A 26,257-nucleotide genomic window follows, 5' to 3' on the forward strand; every position below is an offset into this window, starting at 1 on the left:
GGTGTCCGTTTGAGCAGAGCTGGGCTCTCTACCTTCATATTATTTTCGCCAACCCAAGAAAGACAAACAATGTTATTACATTTGTGTAGCAGACACAGAGACATAAGAGACAGAAGAGAGATGAAGAAGTTCTGAGAGCACATGCCCACAGCCGTACACACTCATGCTCCCCAGAGAAAGATGGAGAGTTAGCGCAAACACAAGTGTGTGCGTGTGTGTGTTTGTGGAAGAAAATATGCTGCTTCTTTTCATTTTCTGGCTACAAGGCCATGCTGGTATCATCATTTAGTATGTTTTTGTATGCTTGCTCATTAATTTGACAGACAATAAGGATGCTCCGTTTAGGAATTTTGGGCCAATAAAAAAATGCTGATCATTATTTAGTCAAAAATAGCATTCATACTAACACTCTCCAGATTTTTAAGCACAACCAGGCTTGCAAAATTTAATGTGCAAAAAACTGCTTGATTTTAAATCAGCTTGAAAAAAAAAAAGAATATTATGTGCAAATAGATATGTATTAAACAAGTAGATTATCATACATTATCAGACAGTGAAAACAAACTGGTACAGGGCCAAACAATATGATAAATAGTAAATAACAGATGTTACAATTATTTAAACAGTTGTGTAAAACAGTCACATGATTGAGGATGAATGATGCTTCTGGGACAATAACAAGTAATTCGTGAAAATTCTACAAAATATTAGGCAGCTAGATAACATTATCTTGTGACATATTTAAATGAGCAGAATTCACAACAACAACAACAACAACATGCAATACATTCCAGACCTCCAAATATATAAAATTTGAGCCCTATAACTAATAATAACCGAATAAATCAACAAATGTAAGACTTAGAGACAATTGGCCCGAAAGCACAAGAAACAGTCCCTCATATGGCAAAAAATTGGTACTAATACTGGTATACTGTACCTATACTGATATGGCGCTCCTTAAATAAACAGTATGCAAGATTTTGCACAAACTTTAAATTCATAGAGAAATGCTAGCAGATGAAAATGAACTAAATGTGCTGCATGATAAAGGGATAAGCCAAAACAATAACAACAAAAGTTACGGAAGAGATCTGAAGGAAGAAAGGATGACTTAGCAAGAAAGTTAATCCAATCATGCCTGATGTAACAGGATCTTTTTCTCAGCTTTCAAGGCCTGTTGCAGCTCATGCCTCTGTCTTCCTGTCCCTCCACAGAACATCTGCCCTAACATGCATTGATGTGCCTTTGTGTTAACATACAGCTCTACTAACAAGCACTAGATCTCATATGATGCTAATCTTACCCGGCTAAAAGGAACCGCTAAAGTAGTTTGCTATAAACAACCATGAATCTTTTCAGCGTCAACTTAATCAAAAATCCCTCTGGGATGGGAACTGAGTGGAATAACCACTGAACAAAAGCTGAAACGATTAGAGTCGCATTTGTACATGAAGTAAGTAAATTTGAATATGCAAAAGCATGTTAATGGATGCTAATGTTTATGCTAATCCTGCATTAATATAAAAAAATGCTAATATATTAATATGCTGAGTAAACATGATAATCTGGCACTGACATTTCTGCCTGCATGCTAATAGTGTCACAAACGACGATAAGATGAAATAGCTGATTGCCAACTAAAATGGAAAATTAAAACATTAATTTATTTTCAAACAAACCCTTGTTGGAGCAAGATGCTAATCTTTTCATTTTAATAACAACAACAACAAAAAAGAAAAGTAAAAAACATTTGGGTAATCAGCCATGTTTAAGTAATAATTCACCCAGAAAAATGAATTTGCAGAACAATTTTACTCACTCTAAGGTCATCCAACAAGTTGATGAGTTTGTTTCTTCATCTGAAAAGATTTAGAGACATTTATCATTACATAACTTGCTAACCAATGGATCTTTGGCATGCAGGGAATGGGTGCCGTCAGAATGAGAGTCCAAATAGCTAATAAAAACATCACAATAATTCAACTCCACTCTATCAACATCTTATGAAGTGAAAAGCTGCATGTTTGTAAGAAACAAATCCATCAAGACATTTTTAACTTTAAATGGTTGCTGTCAACTAAAATATGAGTCATCTATTCATAACATTGCTTTCTTTAGTGAAGAAGTTCTCTTGTATAAATCAGGAGAGAAATATGCACAGATAAAGCACTGTTGCACTTGGAATCCAAAATTAGTTTTGATGTAAGAAGACAACAGGGCTTGGAATTTTTCACTGGATGAAGTGGATTACTGATTTTGGTCAGAAGCGAAGTTTTGAAAACGCCTTAGTAATGGATTTGTTTTTTTACAAACATGCAGGTTCTCATTTCACAAGATGTTAATTAATGGACTGGAGTCATATAGATTACTTGTGGATTACTGTGATGTTTTTATCAGCTGTTTGGACTCTCATTCTGACGGCACCCATTTACTGCAGGGGATCCATTGGAGCACAAGTGATGTATTGCTAAATCTGTTCTGATAAAAAAAAACACCTCATACATTTTGGGTGACATCAGGGTGAGTAAATTTTAATTTCTGGGTGAACTATTCCTTTAACCACAGCTTCTACATTTTTTCCTTTGTCAGTTGTGGCTACTTTATTAACTATTTTGGTGGATACTAAAAGAAACTAATGACCTCAGGAGCAAGGAAACTAAAGAAAAATACAGAGTGACAGCAGCGTAGCTTCCTCCCTGCCTCTCTATAAAAGCCCCAGTGCTGCAGGGATGCTAAACACACACAAGGGACAGACGCACTCCACGTCCACACACACACACGGGCCCCCTGAGGCTAGAGCATGAATCAGCAATATTCTTCCCCACTGTCCACTATGTGTGTTTAACCCTGGCCAGGTTGGGTGAGTGCATGTACGCTTGCGTATATGTGTGTGTGCATCGATGTGTGTGTCTCCCGCAGTCCTGCCTGGGTTTTTTAATTAACTCTGACTCATTAGCGTTGGGGAGAGCTCAGTGTGACAGCTTGGCGCACTCCTCTGAGGGCCTGTCATGTTATAGAACAGGCTAGAGCTCTCATGGGACACTTGTGCATGCTTCCCTGTCCCACTTGACAAGCGCCGGTGCACGCACACACACACACACACACACACACACACACACACACACACACATAGTAGAATGTACACAAGTATACGGAATGAATGGAAAGATAATGGGGAGCCTCTATTTGTTTGTCCTCTAAAAGCAATATTGTTTCTTTCTGTCTGGTCATGACAGCACTTTAAAGACGTCAGAGAGAGAGAATGTAAGAGAGAAAAGAAAATACAGTACAAAGGGAGCAGAAAAGATGAAATACAACGGTCGGATGGTAATGGAAGGGTTTCGACCAAAAGCTGGAGGTTTGTGAAAATGAAAGAGGAACAAATTGAGTATCAGAGGTTTGTCAGTGGTGTGGGTTTCATTTGAACATCAGGGCACGTCTCCAAGCACTCTAAAAAAATTAAATACTACAAACAAACAAACAAACAAAAATTACTATGGCTTTGAGAAACTAAAAGCAGTTCTTAGCTGGTTTTGCTTCTAGATTCAGATTTTAAATAGGACTTCAAATGGCAACTAAAAACAGAATCTAAATGTTATCTTACAAAAGCAATCACTGAATGCATTTCCAATAAAACGCACAAACCCAAGAATACACTGCATTTATCTTTGTTACAAGTTAAGCTACATTTAATGTAGTCCTTATGCTCACCAAAACTGCATTTATTTAATCACATATACAGTAAAAAGTTAAATATTATCACAGTTAAAAATAACTGTTTTTTATGTTAATATATTTTAAAATGTAATTTTATTTCGGAGTTTTGAAATCAGATTTTTTAGCATCATTTCTCATTAGTCTTTAGTGTCATGTGATCCTTTTAATATGCTGATTTGCTACTCAAGAAACATATAATATTTTTTTCTTATATTTTTCCAGGATTATTTGATGAATAGAAAATTCAAAAGAACATCATTCACTTGAAATAAATCTTTGATGACAAATGTAAAACTGCCACATATATTAATTTCTTTCCCAAAAACAACAAAAAGCAATGTTTAAACAGTGTAGAAAATCGAGTAGTAAGTATTATACCAAGTCATGAATTTGCACCAAAATATTCACATTTCATACTAAATTTGATAAAATGAGAGAACCATGGCTGAGAGGACAATCCACTTCCTCTCAATCTAACTCTATCGGTGTAAACATGCATGCTGTGAAAATCACAGCACAAGGGAGAAGAAAGGATGAAGGAAAGCAGGAGAAAGGGAAGTAGAGAGAAGATAAGATCACCAGATTCTGTGAACACTATCCACTAGTGTCCTACACTAGCATGTTATCTCTCCTTCTGCAGACACCCTTAAGCAACACACACACACACACACACATACACACACACACACACTGACACACAAGCAGGAGATAGATACTGAGACTCAAAATAAATAAACAGGAACAATGATAGCAAAATAATTCATCTAAAATGCTCACGATACAAATCTTCTGGTCGCCAAAGTATCTTCACTCTACTGTCACTGCCCTCAATGCTCTGAAAAGTATTTTCAGCTCAGCGATAAAAAAAAAAAAAAAGTGTTTCTACCATTCCTGGGGTTACAAATGCCAAACACAATGTTCTTTCTTCACGAGTGTTCCAGTATGCACAGTTTTGACAAAAGACCGCAAGTGCATATTTAGGGTTAGTTTATGAAATTGCCTTTCCTACAAAGCCCAACTGTCTATTATTGGAGAAACAGCCAAATGGCACAAACTGCCTCTCAGTATCACATCCCAGTCACCATGGTGATCGCTGACCCTGACACACACGGTCATACTTTGTGATGAGCAACTGTTACAAACCTAGAATTAATGAAAGAAAAACTAGAGCTTGCTAGGTAGAATAGTGTTATAGTTTAGAAGAGCTTACTGTACAGTAGGTTTTAGTCTGAATTACATCTTGTTTTTTGCCAATTACAACACATGCAACACTGTTCTTTCAGTATGATGAAAGAAAGAAAGAAAGAAAGAAAGAAAGAAAGAAAGAAGGGCTAACCAAAATTCAAAATGTACTGTACATGAAAAAAAGGGCAATCATACAGCAATTAACTATTAAATGTATACTTAAATTATATGCATAACACTTTTATTCAGCAATGAAGAATTAAAATCATCGAAAGTGGCAGAAAAAACTTTTATATGCAAAATCTGTATCTTAAATAAATACTGTTCTTTTGAACGTTTCTATTTATCAAAGCATCACAACTGCTTTCAACAGAAATGAAATGTTTCTTTGAGCAGCAAATCGGCATATTAAAATGATTTATGAAGGATCATGTTACACTCAATCACGCTGAAAATTCAGTTTTGCCATAACATATTTAACTAAGATTTAAAATGACATTAAATTAAATTAATATAGAAAACAGTTATTTTAAAATAGTAATGATATTTCACAATATTGCAGTTTTATTATATTTTGGATTAAATAATGTATTATTTATAATGTATTGTATTGTATTATATATAATGTATTATAATATATATTATTATTAATAATAATATATATATATATATATATAAAGTATAAAAATCAATAACAGTGTCTAAGAGGCTGTATATTAAGTGGTTTGGGCTGAAAAAAAAATTCATTACAGTGTTCACCTTGCATGCACTGTAATAACTCACTTTGCTTAGGATTATTACTTTGCACATCTTTCATGTAAGAGTAAACTAAAAAGTATTTCAATGCTTTCAAAGAGAAGTAAAAACTCATTGCCACATGTTGCTTTTTCTATTCCTCTGAAAAGATGGGAATTCTTCATATTTTTTACATTCTAGAAAACATCATTAACACAAAAGTTTTAAAACACAGGTACACAAATCCCTTCAATTAATACTTAAAAATGTTGGTCTGTAATTGATGTTTTGTAACCACATTTGCATTTATCCAATTGTGTTTATTTGCATTTGCATTTTTAAGCAAATACTGATTATTTCTGCAGCCTTTTTAAATATGGATGCTAGTGGTAAAAAGCATGTTGGATCTGTACTTCACTAGAACAAAGCCTTCAGGTTTTCATTTGTACAATAGTTTTCGAGAGTAAAGGAGAGTGCAATGGAATAGTGCAGGCATCATTTATAACAATTGGGATTCATGATATGAATAATAAATTATAGCAGCTTCTTCACTTGTTTTTGCTTATTACTGTCATTACTTGTACCTGCCACTGCAAATAATCCAATTGATCATCTGGCCAAAAAAACATCCATCTTCAAAAGTTTCTGTGAGGGCAATAACCCAAGACAGTTTTGGCAATAATCACTCATGCATCAAAAACAACCACCAAATTAAGTAGCATGCGCACACACACACACACACACACACACACACACACACACACACACACACGTAAGCCGAAACATTCCAGCTGCGGTTTGTATGTCTTCAAATCAGTATGTGCTGTTTGAACATTTATTGTTCCAAAAAGTGTGTCTGAGCACCTGTCAAGTGTGTCTGCAATAGTGCGTATTGCTTTCACGGTGGTAGAGATTGAGCAAAGGTACTGAATTCTCAAAGTTCCCCCTCCTTCCTTTAACACAAGAATCCCAGTAGACCTTGGGTAATTTGAATAAACTGTCCTCCAATGGTCTGAGAACTCAAGGTCTCCTGAAAGACTCCAGGACACCTTTGCGCCACTCCGCCTCGGCCTGCCCCCACATCCAAACAACATATCTTCTTAAAACATTTAATTGGAAGCAGTAAACCCCTGATTAAATAAAAATGCACTTGGAAGACAGCAATATGAGCTCCGAGAGTAATCAGAGAGAGCGACAGAGAAAACAGGAGAGCGAGAGAGATCTTCAATTACTGTGCCGAAACCACGTCAAGCTCTTTTTTTTTTTTGATTCAATAAAATAAGCTTTAAATATTCAGGAGCTGTTTCTGGGACTAATGAGTCCTCTGCTTGAGTGATATTATTCCAGTGGAATGAAGTGGTAGTGTGAGGGAATATATTTCAGGAGGTCGGTGGATGCATTTCTAATGGGGTTTAATACTAAACCTGGATTCCCTATGCTGCTTTCCTACTGGCTGCTATCCCTGATGAGAAAGAACCTTGAGATGCGTATGAGCTGAACTCCCTGATGATATGACATATACTACGATCAAAAGTTCTGGGTCAGTAGAAGTTTTTTTTTTTTTTAGGATTTATTTTTATTTTTATAATTTGATTCAGCAAGGATGCACTTAAAGGGATTGCTCACCCAAAAATGAAAATGTAATGTTTATCTGCTTACCCCCAGAGCATCCAAGATGTAGGTGACTTTGTTTCTTCAGTAGAACACAAAATTAGATTTTTAAGTCAAACCGTTGCAGTCTATCACTCTTATAATGTAAGTGGATGGGAATCATGGCTCAAACATACAATAAAACGGAAAAAAAAAAAAAAAAAAAAAATTAATTAAACCCTGTTACTCATTACAAACAAAACGATCAGTCTGTTCAAGAAACTGAATCTGTATTTCAACACTTATAATCGTAAGAAATGTCTGAGCAGCAAATCATCTTATTAGAATGATTTCTAAAAAAGCATGTGACACTGAAGACTGGAGTAATGATAATGAAAATTCAGTTTTCCATCACAGGAATAAATAACATTTTAAAATACATTCAATTAGAAAACAGTTATCATAAATTGTAATAAGATTTCACAATATCACGATTGTGCTCTATTTTCATGAAAAATGCTGCCTTTGTGAGCATAAGAGACTTCTTTTAAAAACCATCAATGAGTAAACTGGAGAGGCAAGAAAAGGTACAGGTGAAGTGAAATAAACTAAATTAGATTAAAGCAACAGGTACAAAAAAAAAGCCAAAAAAAAAAAAAGCAAAAGGTTAAGGAAAAGAGAAGAATGCATAAAGGAAAGAAGGAACAGGATAAAGCAAAGGAACGAAAAGAAAACGACAAAGTAAATAAAAAGGAAAGGAAAGGAAAGGAAAGGAAAGCTGCGAAACACAGAGGAATGAAGACAAGCGCTGAACGGAGGACAGGAAAAAGTAGGAACCGCTGTAAGTTCTGCAAATCGATTGGCAGAGGAAAAGGCCTGGGCTCTAATGTGTTGCATGTGAAGGATTTGCTGTGAAGCAGAGCTACTGAATCAATGGTGTAGAAAACGCATCATTAGGACACCCCCCACCCCCCCCATACACTCCCAAAGGACCCGGAGACTGTATGAACACACACACCACAGTACACAATAAATACAGCTCCACACTCCTTAATACCCAAACAAGCTCATGTGTGTTAACTTATCTACTCACAGAACCACACACAGTGTACAACATACAAAGGAACCATAAACGCAAAATATTTTCAATCTTCAATACATCTGATAAAAGGCAGGTCTCTTTCTCTCTACCATCTTCTCTCTCTCTCTCTCTCTCTCTCTCTCTCACACACACAGACACACACACACACACTGCTTATTTCTACCAAGCCTTTTTGAATTGAATTTACATCACCTTTTGGACAGATAATAGAAAATTCAACCATGTGGTGTGCAGAAGTGGACAGTCAATTACATCCTGGCTCTGTGGGCTGCGCAGAAGTATCAAGGATAAGCCCGTATGTCAGGCTCTGAAATACTAGAACTGAAGGTTGCACTAAAAGAGGGCAGAAAATATCTTTGGCTTAGCAAATATACCCCTAGTATTGTTAGAGCACAGACGTGAGGGAGCGTGTTTAATACCGAGAGCTTGTTAGTGAGATGTCATGCAGGAAGGCGGTAAAGTCAGGGTTTTTAAAACTGTGTTGCCAAGTCACAGGACTAATCAAACCGGTAATACGGAATTTCACAGTGGTTTAAAATCAACCTTCCCACTGGCAGGATCAAATACATGGGCAACGCTAGGAGTCAGCTTCTGGGACTTCAGCCCTGAAAGTTTTCTTTTACAGATGTTTTGACACTAATAAAATCATTCAGAACTGCAATCTGCTCTATAAATCAAACTTCTGACTATTGGAATTAAACTAGGTTATTCTGCGACAAAGTGAAAGCTCATTTAAATTACTGTGCACGCTTTCAATTCTGCAGACAACCTTTTGACTTTTTGGTCAGATTTGTGTTCCATCTAGATGAAGTACTGAATATTTCAAAGGCTCTGATAACAAAGCTGAATGTTCAATTGCATTTTAAGAGTTTGCCAATTCAAGACAAGTGACTGACCACTTGCGGTTCTTGCAAGTCTTTTATTTAAACACCATGTCACTTCACAATATATGACAAATCCAGCAACCATGCACTTATTTCAACAGCATGCTGGTTTCTAAAACCCAAAAACTATCACCTTTCAAAAGACGGGAACAGTAAGATTTTATTTTAAAGAAATTATTACTTTTATTCAGCAAGGACGCATTCAATTGAGCAATCGTGACAGTAAAGACATTTATATTGTTACAAAATACTTATTCAAAATGAAATGGTGTTCTTTTGAACTTTTATATTCATCAAAGAATCCTGAAAAAAAGAGCAAATGTATTTCTACAAAAATAAGCAGGACATCTTATTTACAACATTGGAATATTTATTGAGCAGCAAATCAGCATGATTTCTGAAGGATCATGTGGCACTGAAGACTGGAGTAATGATGTTGAAAACTGACATGAATAAATTTGAAACATTTCTTGAAAACAACAGTAAACTCTTTTGTCTTGCTAAGGACTTTATGCATTTTCTGCATCCTAAATATCCACAATTAATATTTTTACACAAATGGCCACAAAAACATTCTGTGCACTGATATTTACCTTGATAGTTTTCACACACTAAATTTTGAAACTGTATGTGTCACTAATTAAATTATCATTTAAATATATACAGAGTCACATATTTACGACAGATATTAATAGGTAAACATTGAAAGTCAAGTCTATACACAAAAGTAATTTGAAAAGTAGGAAAAGGACATCATGAATGAATGATAGAATGTTTTAATGTTATAAGGGTAGTTCGCTGAAGAAAAAAAAAATGCGTAAAACAACTGTATAAGATACAGATCGTACTTCTGCATTTTAGTAAATCACATTTCTACTGCACAGGGAGCCAACTTTTATAGAAACCTTTTTAATATAACAAAACACAAATTTGAAATGTGTTCTTTTTAATAAAAATGAATCCCAGTGACATAGAAGCACCTCAGAGGTCATGATCTAAAGTATGAAGATTGGGCTTTTGGGGAGCACTCAAGAACCATCTGCTAGAGCTGAAGTGCAGACAGACTTGAGCGTAGAGACCATCCCGCCAAAAGCGAGCGAGAGGGTGACCAGCCTGTCTATCTGCACCTCTCACCCTCTCGGTTCTGTCCTTGCATTGACACCGTCAGACATAAACAGCTCCTTAATATTCCCCCATGGTCCCCTTGTCTCATCCCATCAGTGTCCCGCTGTCCTCCCGGCCTCGTGGACAAAAGGGACGGGACGTTCCGGGCGGAGGACATGAATCATTATGCTTCCTCTTTCCAGGACTGCTCACATGCCCATTGATTCTACCGACTTAATTGGCTTTATTAGCCAAGACGGGAAGCCGGTAAGGGGCTTCTGCAGTGTCTTCGTCTGCGCCCCCCTCCATCCTTCCACCCAGTCCTCCTCAGGAGATACCCTGTGTAATTGTTTTCCCTCCATCTTCTATGTCATTGTCGGATGGGTCCAGGGGGATTATTAGTAACCCTGGGTCCCTCAATAATTCATCCTAAGCTATTTATACACAAATGGAGAGTCCTTTAAACTCTCCCTCAGTGAGCTTATCTACTGCTCAGATGGAAAGGGAGAGCGAGAGGGAGAGAGAGAATCCAAAGAGAGTGTAAAGGGTGCAGAGAGCAAGCGAGAAAGCGAGAGAGAGAGCGATGTGTACCTCTTTTCAGCAGAGACACAATGACCTGTTTCTCCAGTGTTTTCGAGTTTCAAGGTGATGCTGGCGTACTCTCTCCCTTCTCGCCTGCCAACCCGATGAAAGTGCCATCCCGGGAATACGCTCGCTCACACAACGCTCATTAATGGCTTCTAATCTGCCAGCTTTTCTACCCATTTAATGCAATTAAGACGTTTACTAAAGCTAACATGGACCGGCAATCAACTCCAAGGACATGGCAAACGCACATAATAGGATTTGTAAACAGGCGACACTCGACACCGCTTCCAACGCGAGCGCGGCCCAGACAGGAAGTCAGGCTGACTCTCTGCAGGAAACCGAGCATTATGGCTGCTCTCCTAAAATCCGGCACATGCACACAGACGCAGGCTGAGGCCCTCGCGGCTGCTTCACGCTGATACACATGCTCCTCACTCTTTTAAAAAGAGGACCGCTAAGCTGCTCAGGGTGAGGAGGCCCACGGTGGAAAGCATTTCTACAATCCTCAAAACTCGTCATATTTATCCGTTTGGCAGAGGAACCCAACGCTATCTTTCTCTCTTTGAATAAGCAGGACTGCAGAGCTTAAATTTCAAGTCTTTTTTGTGAATTGAATGCCCTCGGGCAGGGCATCCGAGGTAGCGAAGCAGCGTGCATCTACACGTGGGCATGACATGGGAATTAAATGAGAAAGTAGTTTGCATAGACTAGATCATTTGCCTACTAAAAACAGCATTTTAAGTCTGTTTTAGTTATCAGTGTCATCAAAGCCTGGGACATTATAACAAAGCCATAATGTTCCGTGGAGAACTATAATGTAGCCTGCTATCTCCAGACAGGTCTAAATATGTCTGAATCGACTGGGCGTCTCTCAAGGGATAACAGAGTCATGAATTAACTAATATAAATAACTAATGAAAAATGCTTATTTAGGAACAGAATAAAAGACAGAATGATAGATAGATAGATAGATAGATAGATAGATAGATAGATAGATAGATAGATAGATAGATAGATAGATAGATAGATAGATAGATGGATGAATTTTTTTTATGTTAATGCATTAAAAATTCCATTTCTAATATGCAAGTGAAATGTGTATTTGTGAAAAAAATGTGTATTTGTTACCTTAATAACAACAGTAAAAAAACAAATAAAGATAAAATCACAAATATTGCATTATATTACAACAGATGTTATACCAGTAACATTCTTTTTGGAGGCTCTTAAAAATGTTCAGTGGACTTGTGAAATGTCTATTTTATTCATTTAGGTAAATGGAAATGGCAAAATAATTTTCTCCAGATATAACAGATGTCTCTGGACTCGATCGGAACCCTGCAAGAACAAACAAAACAGCTCTTTTTAGCGCCGCCCTGCTGGACTCCACTGGCCAGGCATCTTGAAAGGGGTAGGATAGGGCATTAGATTCACCTGAGATTATGATTTAAAACCTCTGCTAATAAGCTTTGCCGTGCTGGGAAAGGCTGATCTCTGGGGCCATTAAATTGCAAATGAGTGATGATGTGCTAGAGAGGCTCCCTCCAGATCACCAACCACTGCTGCAGACATAAGGGCCTCTCATACACCTCAGCCAACACCAGACCCAGCTGGGTCCACTGAATGCACAGCCAAAAGCTGCGCAGGGTGTCTAGTCTCCCTACACTTCCTCTTTCCAGTCTATGCTTCAAGCTGAAAGTTATTACCCTGAATGTCATACAAACTCACACTGTATAATCAAAATAAATCCACATCTCCAAAACAAACAGAGTGTTTAATTAATCAGGCTGGCCTAGAATAAAACAACAAATGCACAGATTCAGAACCTCACTGTCAGATCCGCACGGGTTCAGGTGGGTTCATTTTTAGCTCTGCGACCCTGAATTAGAAGGTCGTTTTCTGTCCGAGGCCATGATGGCCACAAAATAGTGCTTAAATCTTTAAAAACGCCACCTATAAATTACTGCAAAGGACAGCGGGGTCAAACCTTGGCGTGGAAACTGGCCAAGAGCCATCAATCTGCAGTGAGGGTGACATCTGTCTCAGGGACTCCCCTGTTCTCTCTTTCTCCCCACTCGCCTTCTCTTTTATCCAGCCCACTTTTCGCGAAATCCATCTTTATCATGCTCTCTCATGCCTACTTGCAAGTGAAGGTCCCCCCACTAAACCCAAACATATTAAAATTCATGAGCAAATGTTATGTCGCAGGTATTTCGACACAGGGGCTTCTAAAGCACCCAGACGTTTTGTGGCATCACTTTCAGTGAATAATGCCCATTTTGGGCATAAAATACAGATTTTCTGCTTCGGAAAGTAGGCTTTGCACATTTTAAACCGCCATGGAGACTTCCACTGCATGGTTGAAATCCAACCTGCAACTTCCATCCTGAAGATCCTTGAGTTCGTCTGACCTCCCCTACCTCTAAAAAAACATAGACTTAATGTAAAAAAAGCCATAACTTATTCATATATTTGCCTAATTCCCAAAACAAACCTTAAAAGATGCCTGCAATTGCTCCCGATCTCACTTCCATTTGAAGAGCAAACTACAAACTGGAAAGCAAACTGTTTTAATTTCTGGGATGAAATAAGAAGTTGTCTGTTTTTTTGTTGTTTTTTTTTTATCATGTAATTTTTTTTATGGCTGACATTTTAACTGACCCTGAACCCTATAACACTTTTTTAGTTTCTGATAGACTGAAAGGACAAGCAAAACAAGTCTTTTATTTTGGTTTTAGCCATTTTAACCTCAAGATAATGGCTGGCCGGCTGCCCACAAGTCTTTCAGGTACCATAGCTTTAAGTATGGCTGCAATAAAATGATAAGCTCTGGACATTTTTACTTAACATGGATTAATCTAACAGCCAATCACACAGCTTGCTCTGTGTGTCTCTGAGTGTGTTGAGTTTCATCCACTATACAATCTGATGCTCTCACTGTTTTCAGCATCTGCCGTCGCAATATGAGGATGACAGCCCACATGAACTTCATCTCCAGAGCTGTTCTGAGAGTCACTTCACAAGCACTTTCACTGCTTTGAGATATATAGTGTGTCAAATACACATTGAAGTTGAAACAAATAAGAAATTCTGACAGAAATGTACTAGTGAAAGTGATGAAAGTGAAAGTGACGTGACATTCAGCCAAGTATGGTGACCCATACTCAGAATTTGTGCTCTGCATTTAACCCATCCGAAATGCACACACACAGAGCAGTGAACACACACACACACACACTGTGAGCACACACCCGGAGCAGTGGGCAGCCATTTATGCTGCGGCGCCCGGGGAGCGGTTGGGGGTTCGATGCCTTGCTCAAGGGCACCTAAGTCGTGGTATTGAGGGTGGAGAGAGAACTGTACATGCACTCCCCCCACCCACAATTCCTGCCGGCCCGGGACTCGAACTCACAACCTTTTTTTTTGATTGGGAGTCCGACTCTCTAACCATTAGGCCATGACTTCCCCTTCAACTATTGATACTTCAACTACTATTGTATATTAAAATGTATTTCTCAATATAACAATAATAATATTCTTATTTTAAGGAATATAATACAACAAAGACATTCATCCATGTTTTAATTTATAGAGTTCTGTTTTGCAGCATATTATTTGACTTGGATTACATTTTAAAATATTTATTTATTTGTTAAATTTAATTGTTTTTATTAATTCATTTCAGTAGACACCATTTTTGATAATATATTTGTAGTAAATCATAACTAGTTTTCTCGCTTTGGAGAGTTTCCATTCATTCTTTAACAAATAGGTGAAAAGCATTTCCTTCCCAATTAATACTATATATACATATCAAATGATATAAATATATTGTAAATACTTCTGGCTATATCACCCAGGCCTAGCAAAAGCTGTAAAAAAAAGCATAGACAAAAAGGCTCAGTCCAGTTGGTTTTTAAATGTCTTAAGCCGAAATCATTTCAGTCCAATAAATATCATGATATTAAAATCCTATTTACATGCAATAACACTGAGTGGGAAAATCACTAATGAGGATTTATTTGTTAACAATGCCTCAATAAAAAAAATCGTAGTCCCCTATGAATAACAAATAGACTGTTTCAGTAGATGTCAAGCTAATTATAATCTCATAATGGTTTAATAGGGGGCTGTTCCAGAGTCATTACGTGTTTTTCTTAGGGTACGTGAGTGTTGTCAAATCACTTCTGTATCAAACAACGCTGTGACTCTATAACCACAAGAAAACTAGAAATACACAGCTTACTTTAAATGCTACACATATACACTTATGCATGCATAAACATTGCAATCTCCACGAGCTGGAGTCGGCCGGTATCATATCACCATCTCGATCTGCTCTGACTGCAGACGAAGCGTATCCTCCACCCTCACGTATACCACAATGCCCTCCTGCTTCTCTAGAAATGACTAGTTTCCACAAATACTCTGTTTTATATCAAACCCTGCATGATAAATCTCAATACAGCTCAGCACAAGATGGTACATTAGCATAGGTATGAAAATACCTTGCATCTGCACAGACGTACTCTGTGGTAAGTTCTCCAAATAATAAAAAATAGTTCTCCTGACATGTAGCTCACAAAACAGCAGTTCTTAATGCACGGTTGCTTATGTCAAAAAGTAAACACAAATTATGCTTAATATAGCTCATCTATTTGCCAACTCAAATCAAATAAAATAAAAAAAAAAATTTGGATGTGCAGTCCTACCCTTATGTGTTCAAAACTATCTGCTCCGTTTATCACATTTCTGCCAATCTTTCCTAAAATTCAATGATAAAATGCAAAAAAGGCTGCCTAAACCTGCTCACAGCCAAACAACAAACAGCTAGTCTAACAACCAGGTTAATTGTCATTTTACAGCCTCAGTGTGTAGCTTAATTTTAAAACCACTAAAAACAAAAAACAGAGGGATGATTACACAGCCCCTTCATTCCTTTCCAATTAGTTTGCGATCTTTTTTTCCTTCTTTGAGCTCGTCTACATCAAAAGGTAATTAAAATGTTGCTTGCTTAAATCAGTCATACAATAAAAATGATTTAAGCTATTACCTAGGCTTTCGTCTGCTTTTAGTTCTCTACCCAACCATCATCTGCACACTGCTAATTAATGGAGTTTGAATACAGCATCATTAGACTAACAAATAGCCAACGCTTCCCATAATGAGAAAAAAAGAATTTAAAATGATGTAAAGGGCTCAGACAAAAAGAGCACACTGGTGTATTTTTAACAAGATGGATGCTGCAAAGATCCTCAGAACGCATCAGGTACAATGAATTTAAAAAAATCATTAAATGTTAAATTACAATGACAATGTGGTTGGTGTTACAATTATATTTTGCTCTCAGAGTAGAGAAGTGAAAATAGTTTCTGGAGGAGAAAATAAGCAATCATGGGTCTAAATAGGTTATTGCCTATAAACGCTATAATACCTGGAGAAAATTTCCATTCATCCTGCATGCTTCCCTCTTTGCTCATGGGCAAACACAGAATTTGAACCAATCACCAAATCACTCTAGAGCCAAAGGAAATCATGTCACCTCTGATTAGCTACTGACTGTTCTGAGCTGTGACGTCAAATGCAGCAAACAGGGGAAAAAAAGCCCATTTCATGCTTTTAAGAGCCTACAGTATGTAAACAAATCTATATAGTCTAGTTAAATATATATATACGGTATCATAAAAATGTTTTCGGTTTTCAAAAAAGAATAGTCAAAAAAACTGGCTGTATTTTGGGCACAATGACACCTTTTCTTAGCCTTGCCTAGACAGCAGAGCACATATCACTCCTAAACCCTTTAAATATTTAACACACACACACACACACACACACACACACACACACACACACACACACACACACACACACACACACACACACACACAGCACAACAACACTTGATGATGCAACTAGTTTGAAAAAAGAGTTGTTGTCAGAACACTGCAAGGCTTCGGAATTCCGGTTCTTAAATCAAAATTGTGATCCACAGGCAGGGCGAGATAAAACCAGCATGCCGCAGGGTGGGGTGTGGCCTCGGGCTTTTCATCGGCGCAGTTTATATGAAATTACAGCTAAACCATATAAAACTTTTAAGGCTGAACCCAGTTTAGCCCTGCCTTGCTCTTTGAGTCCTGCTATTTAAATATATGAAAACACAACAAGGCCATTACGCAGGACATAAATCTTGCAGGATAAAATTTTAGGAAGCCTGCAAAAGCTGCGCAGCGTAGCATATTTGCATAGTTTTCAATTTAGAAACTAAATCAACTCCGCCAAACGCCATTACTTCCAGTTTAAAAGTTCACATGGCCTAACGCAACACTGCTATCTGACAGAGAGTTATGGTAGATACAGATGAAATTCATGAGATGAGTGTTCTGGGATTAGCCGTTGCACATAAACAAGTCTCTGTGCGGTCTGAATGACTGAAAGAACTGAGATGAGTTTTAAAATGCCTCGAGGTGTGAGAAAATGGTTACATTTTGGCCCAATTCAGTCAGCACAACAGGGTAACACTAGTTAATAAGGGCCACCGCAAGGTTAGGGTTGCCAGACAGGACCTCTATCCTGTAGAACTCCAAACCTGCAGCAAACACATGCAGCTTTTCCTGTTCCCACTCTTTCCTCGGCAAGTCATCTCGCCTTGAGTAACTATATTTTTTTCTTGATGGCCGACCTCAAATAACACTGGACAAAAACACTTCCGCCACCCTCTCGGCTGACTGGGCCTGCTCTCTTGGATGTATATTTACATGCATGTTCGTGCCACCACTGCGACTTGTATTCAGTGCAGACGTGCAGCATATTGAGGAGGCGACCTACGGACAAGTGACGACCTCCGCGGCAACACGTTGACTCAGTCATAAACAAAAGAGTCGCATTGATCAATTGGTGCGGAAACTGCACTTGAAGCGGGAGCTTGTCGCCGCTTTCTCGATGGGGATGAGCGATCGGAGACTAGAGGCTTGAGAGGATTTGGGATGGGCCGAGGCTTGGAACATCTGCAGAACCAAACGAGCTAGAGAGGAAAAAAAGAGAAACGCTGTGTGTGCAGATGATGCAACAGCAATGCAATAGTGAGTCCAGGACGCGAGCTGAATTAACACCAAGCCGCAGGAGGAAAAACCCAGCGTTTCTCTTTCTCCGGCAAGGACATCCAATTGTCTTTTGGAAAAATCCTGCCCAGAAACTCGGGTTTAGGTTGCCCAGAAACAGAATTTTCTTCCCCGTTAACACAGTATCTTGACAACACATCACCCCAATGGAAAACATTTGTACTCATACATTTTTCAAAGAGGGCTTGTTTGGACCCTCAAAACATGACTGTCTAGAAAATAAGAAATCACATTGGACAAGGATATTTGGAAGTTAGGAATCTTATTAAATATTATTAATCTTCACCTCACAAACACAGCAATCTGTGAGCTGCAGGTAAACAAGACAATGCGAACTGTCCGAACCACAGACTCTGTGATCCAGGAGAGACTGTCATTCGATGCATAGTGGCAATCTCCCCTACGCTAAAAGGCATGCAAGGATAAGACTTTACGGTCCGCAGCATGTTTCCTCTAGCTGCTGGTGACCGGTACAAATGGCCTCTATTAGCTGTGCTGAGTCACGCAGAGCAGCCAAATGAAAGTGCTGGAGGACTCAAGAACTCCCCCCAGCTCAAGCCTGCCCCAACTACCTGGTTTTCTCCATCCAACTCTCTTTCACTGTCTACTTCAATTACTCAGTTTAAAACCAAATCCAAAATCCTGCGCTAAACTCTTAGTCTGTTTTCATCCATCTTTTTGTTTTGTTTCTCCTCTTTCTATCACTCTCTTTTTCAATCCATCACTCTCCCGATCTCCGTCCTTTAGTCAGCATCATAGTATTTGTCTCTTTCTCACTTTCTCCCGAGAGACAGGAGTCTAAAGACTAGATAACTGATGTACAGAATCATTACTTTAGCTGCTCAGGCATGAGGATGAATAGAGCCCCCTCCACTCAGTGTCTCATTAGAGTCTACACGTAAAATGTATCGTGCTTTATTCAGTCATCACTCCAGATGCGTATCCAGCATGGCGAAATCAAATATATGCCTGCATGCCATGTCTGCATATCAAAAACAGAGCGCAAAAGTAGACCATATGCATGAGAATAATGACTATCAAAAATAGACGGCGTGAATTCAGCAGCACAGTACGAAAACGCAGCGTCTCCTCCTACGTGCTTCTTTATAGCATCAAACGTGTTCCCTCTCCACCTACACTCATCACAACTTCAAACACTCATTCTTATCAATGATGGTCGCGTCTGGTGTTTACCTGCACGATGCAGGATCGTTTTCTAACAATTTTAGAATCTGCTGTAAATGAGAGAGAAACTAAAACTGCACTGCTAGTAATTAAAGATATAGTTCACTCAGAAATTAAAATTTCATAATTATTTACTCAACTTCATGTCTTTCCATGTCTGCTTGACACAAGGGAAACAATGGGATCCAAACAACACTGAAGTTCATTGTATGGACATTTCTCTAAATATTTTCTTTTGGGTTCCACAGAACAAAGAAACTCATACAGGTTTGGAACAACAAGAAGCGGGGTAAATAAAGACAGAATTTTCATTTTGTGTCTGGATGTGATCTCGACACTCCCTGCTGGCTCGCCAAACCGCCTCAGTCTGTCATGTCAACATCTAACCAATCAGAAACCGCCTTTAGGTGACACCAATTTTTGCACTGAAAGCTTGAGGTTCTGCCGTTTCTGTTATCCTAAGACCCCAACAGAGAGCTGCAGACCTGCTCTCAGGACCTCATCTCAGCGTGGAGTGTAATGGTAAATCTGGAACGATGTGTGTGGGAGGGTAAGTGAGTGAATAAATGGAAGACAAAACCCCTTCTAGCCTGTGAATGGAAAGAGAAATCGCATGATTGGGAGAGGAGAGATGGCGGAGAAAGTCAGCAGGCTGGAAGAGGTGATAACGTGTGAAGAGAGGAAGTGGGTGGAGGTGGAGACGGATGAAGTGCCAAGATGGAGAACTTCCTATAATGATGAAAAACAAGACAATGCAATCATGTTAATGATCAAGGAGGGCAGACAGACTTTAGGACTAGAGTATTTATGGAGTTTTAACAAATAATTATTTGTTTGGGAGGCACTGCCAGAAATTTCTTTTTAGGGAAAGCTTGGTAGCTTTTAGCTTTTCACTCGTGCAAATCATTTGTAGTCACCTTGAAATCAAAATTGACAATTCTTTAATTTTTTTTCTTGTATATTGCAGTGTTTATTTTAAATGGTTTATCTGTACACAGCATAATAAATGTGCCCTCATGATCTTACATCAAAAACATTAACATTTGTCTCCCTCACAACAACATGACTTCTCTGATGACGTGTGCACTGACATGAGGACGAGACAACAATTCCTCCAATCCAGCAAGCTGTCACCCTGACGTGAGACCACAGCAATTAGCGAACAATGATCCAATCAATTCTCAGTGGACAAAAATAAGTCCTGCCCTACCTTTTTCTTCCTCATTTCGAGGATCTGATACAGGAGATTTACGCCAGGAAAGGGGGAAAAAAGATTTTAAAGAAGAAAGTTTTAAAGACTTTAAAGGAACAGTTCAACTAAAATTTTTTATTCTGTAATCATTTACCCAAGCTCATGTTGTTCCAAATCTATATGATTTTCTTTATTCTGTGGAACTCAAAATATCTTTTGGGTCCTTCATTTTATGAAAGAAAAAAAAAATTCCTGACAGAAGATATAAATGCATGCAGTTTTGGAACAAAATGAGGATAAATAAATGACAGAATTTTTATTTTAGGTGAACTATTCCTTTAAAGGTATACTTTTTTTAGGGTATCTGGCCCAGTGACAAGCTATTATAAATGCACTACTTTTTCTGAAAGTGAAGGGAAAGGCCAGTTTTAAAAAACAGCATATTAAGTTCTTGAAGGAACGAGAGCTCCAGAGCGGACAGGCCTCAGGGTACTCCAGGGTATGGAGAGAACGGCCCTGCTGCCAAAGGGAAATGGATTTTGAGAGAAACTGACGCCAGTTCCTATGTTGTGGAGAGGGAGTGAATGAGTACCTAAACTAGCCTAAACTAAACTAGGAGCCAAGCAGGCCTGACGAACACACTAGTGAACACGGGCCCTGCAGTGGGGGGATGGGTACAAAGGACCATATATTGCAGGAAGGAGACAGTTCCTAGAATCAGCCGGCACGACTCCCCATAGTTCACAAGCAACATGATTAACCACCGGACGGGGAGTACTCCAGCGGTGCTATTAATAAAAGATAACCTCCTACCCTCCCCAGACCCGCTTCTCAAAGCCACATTATTGCTAGGCACATACAGAGGACAGCTTTGTTTACTACAACAGAGGGACCTCATCCCTAGGGCTGGGGTACAAAGCTCTTCCCTCGTCACCTAGGGCCGGATGGGAAAATTAGCCACCGATGTGACCATAAACAATATCCTCTGGGTTGGGGATCAATTAGACAAGCCTATGAAATAATGACACCCCTGGGAAGATGTTCCTAGGGAGACCCCTGGCTGAGGTCTTCAGGAATCGATCTTTCCAAACACACCACAGGTACACAGCTTCAGCAGTAATTACCACACTGCAGGAGCAGACAATCGCACAAACAAGGCACAGTTGTGGCCGAACCTATCCGGAGACTTGAGTTGCTGCGTATGACACCAACTGGCGAAGAGAAGATAAGCAGGAGGTAATTATAGTTCTGCTGCTGTTACCGCTAAAACACACCACGCTGAAATGCAATTGTGCAGACTGTCATCATAAATAAATATTTTATTGTGAAGCAATAAAACAGGAACAATCACAACTACACAACCCCAATTAAGAGGTTACTGGACAGACCCTTTCAGCACAGATCCTATCCTTGCTCATAATGTACTCTTTCATTGTCTAGACGGCTGCCATTTACCTTTAGTTCCTGCACAATTATTCTTAGACAAAAAGGCTCAAGACGTTTGTTTGTGCCCACAGCACAATCTCTAAAGAAAATTAATTGAGGGAAATGTTTACAGAAGCTAGAGTACACACACATTTGTTTTTCTACCATGGTGGGGACTTTCTATTGGCTTCTATTGTTTCAATACAGAGTTAATAACATTTTCCATCTTCACCAAATCTCAGAAAAGCCTGTAGAGCTCAGGCTTTTCTATTCTTAAAGATTTAGTCAGCACAATGCAAAACCTGAACACACACACACACACACACAGAGAGAGAGAGAGAGAGAGAGAGAGAGAGAGAGAGAATTTTTGATGGACTTATGAAGCGAGCTTTACCTCAAGACAGCTTCTACAGGGGTCTTCACAATACCCTTAACCTTGGGTTAACATAATTCTCAATACCGTGTAAAGGCCAGTTTTAACCCTGGGTTAAGTACACGTTCTACACTTGCAATTTTGGAAAGGGGTTATCATTTATCCCTGGGTTATGCTAGCGACAATGCGTTACACTAATATTAAACGTTACGGCGAGTTGTTTAGCAACATACACCAATCATAACCTGCCTCAGTTCTTACCTCATTAAAAAATCATGCGCTTTGTACAGTCGCTAAAACTTTCATGCGCCTCCACGACTGAGGGGAAACAGTTAAAAATTTAGAACGGTGAAGGAAAACGCGTTAAGTAGAATGATGAATATACGATATTACTTTGCTCCACATAGCAACTATTCACACAGATGAACAAGCAGTTATTAAGCGTGCAGTATTTGTCCAACGTTAATATTCAAATAAGAACGTTACAAATGCACAGCGTGGAAATCTCAAAACCTGACTACTTAAAATTATCATCTAGGCAGCATAGTGTGAACAGCTTGAAGAACAAAACAAGATACTTCAATTTCAAGTGTGAAAAACCCACCTGACCTCAAAATAGGCTCGCGTAAAAACCCCGAAGTACCGCTTGTGATCTGACAAAATTCGCTTCGTGTTGGCTACGGAACAATTCTAAATCAATACTTAACTTTCATAGTAAGCCAATGAATGAATTCCCTAACACGTTTCATACGTGACATTTATACATGCATTAAAAAAAAGTCTGCCATCCGATTTTATGATGGGAAACGGAGGCAAAGCAAATCAAGACATTCTAGTGACAGGAACCGAGTGCGAAACGTACCTTTGTGCATGCCAGTGAAGCGGTCTTTCAGCACGGTGAGCTCGTAGATCTTGCCAAATTCCTCGAAGAGCGGCCGGAGGTCCTTCTCGTCCAGGTTGCGAGGTATCTGTCCGATGAACAGTTTGATGGCATCGTGGTCCTTCATGGGAATGGTGGCGCAGCTCGCGGGACTGTGCGTGTGGCTTATTCCGTTCACGAGCCCGTTCGTACTGGCCGCTCCTCCGTGCACCGCGGCGTCCACCTGTCCGTTAGTTAAAGTTGCCATGTTCACCGCGAGGACTTTCAGCTGCTACGCCTTCAGAAGTGTTTCAAACGACGGGATAAGACGTCCTACTCTGGTTTTCGCCGAAAATGCACAGATGCAAACACGTACCATTGAACACAAGTCAAATATCAAACGCGTTTGGTCGTCCAGGCGGAGGCGTGTTTCCTTGTATGTGTCCCTTACAACTCAATTCATTCATGTAATAAAAACGAGAGAGAGACCGACCGAGAGCGTTCGCTTTACCTCCGTTCCCCTCGCCCCTGCTTCTAGCTACCCTTTTATTTTTTGCATTGAGAAGTCAGTATGGGTGTCCTCCCGGTTTAAACCGACAGGGCTGTCTCAAACGCGCTCAGTGCAGTGGGGAGGAAGAGAAGAAAAATCAGCTCCCTTTATGTCACACGACGCGCTCTCCCCCCCTCGCATCGCTTTACAGGAACATGGTATGTTCCGCCGAAGGAGAGGGACTATAAATAAAGAAAATATCACTTTTACACGGCTCTTTGTACGCTGCCTTGTGAATAACGCACATTAGAATTGTATAGTACATAGTAGCATTTAATCTGTTTATTTATTAAACGTGAATGCATCGTCCCCCCCCCCAACGCACTCTAATAATGCATAATGTTCCCCTAAATGCATTTCTCAGGAAACCATCAAAGGTTGAACCAAAATTCGAAGGGAACTATGGACAGCGCCAGTGCTGAAATTCTCGGAAAGTGCTAGGGCAAAAACAGCCTTATGCATGTAAGCTCGCCGGGATAAATAACTTCAGTTTTATCATCATGATCATTTTTTACTTATCATTCAAGAAATACAAAAATGTGTTTTTATTTAATTGAGGTAATGTTTCTTTTCAAATGCATGACCTAGAAAGAGGACTATGAGCTCCTCCGCGCGGTGTGTACGGGCAGGGAGTTGACACTGTGTGTAAGTGTGTGTTCAGGAATAAAAATAAAAACTGTATCATATATCACACACACACACACACACACACACACACACACACACACACACACAATCTGGATGTTGCTACAGTTTAGAACCAATGCCCATTGTAATGGACATTACAAACAGCTATTAAAATCTTATCATAAAAGTTTTTTGACTGATTATTATTTATGGCTGCATTTAGAGTTGAATTAAAGATGACCATATTTTTTTTTACATCCCTGGAACCATAATTCAAGAGCAATGGGCCAATAGCTGACAGTAGAAATTTTAAGTACTCTTTGAAAGATTATTTATAGTCACAATTTTTTCACTTAGGAGCTCACTTTCATTGTGTCTGTGAATTTCATCAGACAAAAAATGCTGTTGTGAATCATTATTCACTAAAAAAGCATTTGCTTCAACAATAAACTCTCTTTCACTGAAGCCAAAAACTAAGTGTCTCTTCAATTTAATAACATAACCCCATCAATGAATTTAGAGAGATCTGCTGTTCTTTCTGATCAGGAAAAACAACCCTGATGTAATGAAGACCGACAGAACAGATGTAATGAAGACTGCTTGGAGGTTTGAGTGACGCCTCCAAACATCTAACCTGAGCCCTCAACACCTCTGAAATCCCACTTATCCACGATATGAACCGCTATTGACAGTCAAAGCATGTATGCACATGTGCAAACATTGCATGCAAGCCTCCAATTTCCACACCAGAGCACACAACCACAGCATTTTTCATGCTGACAATGAAACACCACTGTCGAGACCAAAGCACCTGCTCATAATGATGGGAAATTGTAGGCTGCTTCAGAGTTCCTGCTGAGCACGAGGCCCACGGAGAACAACAGGCATACATGTGTTCCGCACTGGCACAACGGCAGGTAGGAGCACTCAAGCAAACTCAAAATGGAGGAAAACAACAAACCGCTTTAGAAGAGGCCTTCTGAATGCTCTGAAAAGCCCATGACATGGCCATTCAGAACAATAATTCACATTAAGTTTTGCATCAGAACTCAGATTTGGCACTGGATATCAAGTGGCGACCCAATATGATACCAAATGTAACCTGTAACCTCCAGTTCCACAAAGAACCTCCATTGAACCTTACCTTTTTTTCCCTTTTTCTTTTCTTTCTCAATATAATGATGCTAGGAAGAACCTGAACTGGGTTTTACAGCAATGACACAGATAAACCATTTGTTTTCCCAAAGAACCTTTCAGGCTTTTTCTTAGTGTAATTAGAAAAATGGTTAATTAGTAAATATTTTTCACTACATTGAATATTTTGTGCAATAAAAATATTTCACAGATGTTAAAAGTCCTTCATTTAACCTTAGAAACTATCAAAGAACCTTTTGAAAGAATAATAATAGTAATAATAATAAAAACAGTAATGTATCCTAATTATGCATGATTATTGCATCGTTTTTCACTGTGGTTTTCTAATAGACTTGGAAATTTATTTTGGGGTCATGATATAATGGTTAAGAAGCACTTTTTGTTCTATAAAAAAAAGGTTCTTAAAAAAAAAAAGAGAGAGAAAAGACCAAGAACCATTTTCACTGTATTGCACTGCATTCTTGAGTTGGACATATATGATTCTTGGCATAATAAAGAAGCATTAGTGCTGCTATATTTTCTAATTATAAAAAATCTTTAAAACAAAATAAAAGCAACAACAACAAAAAAAGAAGAGAGAAAATAAAAATAAAGTAGTTTACATGTACGCTTTGCAGAATGTGTAAGGTTTTCAGTGACGTTTGATTGCAAATTCCTTTTTGGACATAAGTGCAGCCTTTATTTTTAAGATATCACAATAATACAATAAATGCAATGAATTGCATCATGCTATGTTTCTTAGAAGAGCATCTTCTCTTAATTGCATCTTTCCAAATAAGTAATTTATAGCTCAGCTGCTCTTGTATCTACATTGCATCTCTTATCGTTTCATGTTCTCTCAGCCCAAAGGTCAACTGGGCAAATA

At 38.8% G+C, this 26,257-nt stretch overlaps 1 protein-coding gene across 9 annotated transcripts in view; it reads right to left on the reverse strand.

The window, feature by feature from the left end:
* The window catches only part of celf4 (CUGBP, Elav-like family member 4), an 87,230-nt gene extending 63,567 nt beyond the window's left edge, over nt 1–23,663 (reverse strand). For 3 of the 9 annotated variants that reach the window (XM_059526066.1, XM_059526063.1, XM_059526062.1), the window contains exon 1: nt 23,064–23,662. In XM_059526066.1, coding sequence (XP_059382049.1) covers nt 23,064–23,328 — 265 coding nt within the window. In that variant the 5' untranslated portion in view covers nt 23,329–23,662. Of the gene's footprint in view, nt 1–23,063 lie in introns of all 9 variants that reach the window. The other 6 variants (XM_059526061.1, XM_059526064.1, XM_059526059.1 and 3 more) reach the window with 3 other exon arrangements.
* Nucleotides 23,664–26,257: the final 2,594 nt, after the last annotated feature.

The sequence above is a fragment of the Carassius carassius genome, chromosome 36, assembly GCF_963082965.1.
Source record: "Carassius carassius chromosome 36, fCarCar2.1, whole genome shotgun sequence".
Lineage (NCBI taxonomy): Eukaryota > Metazoa > Chordata > Actinopteri > Cypriniformes > Cyprinidae > Carassius > Carassius carassius.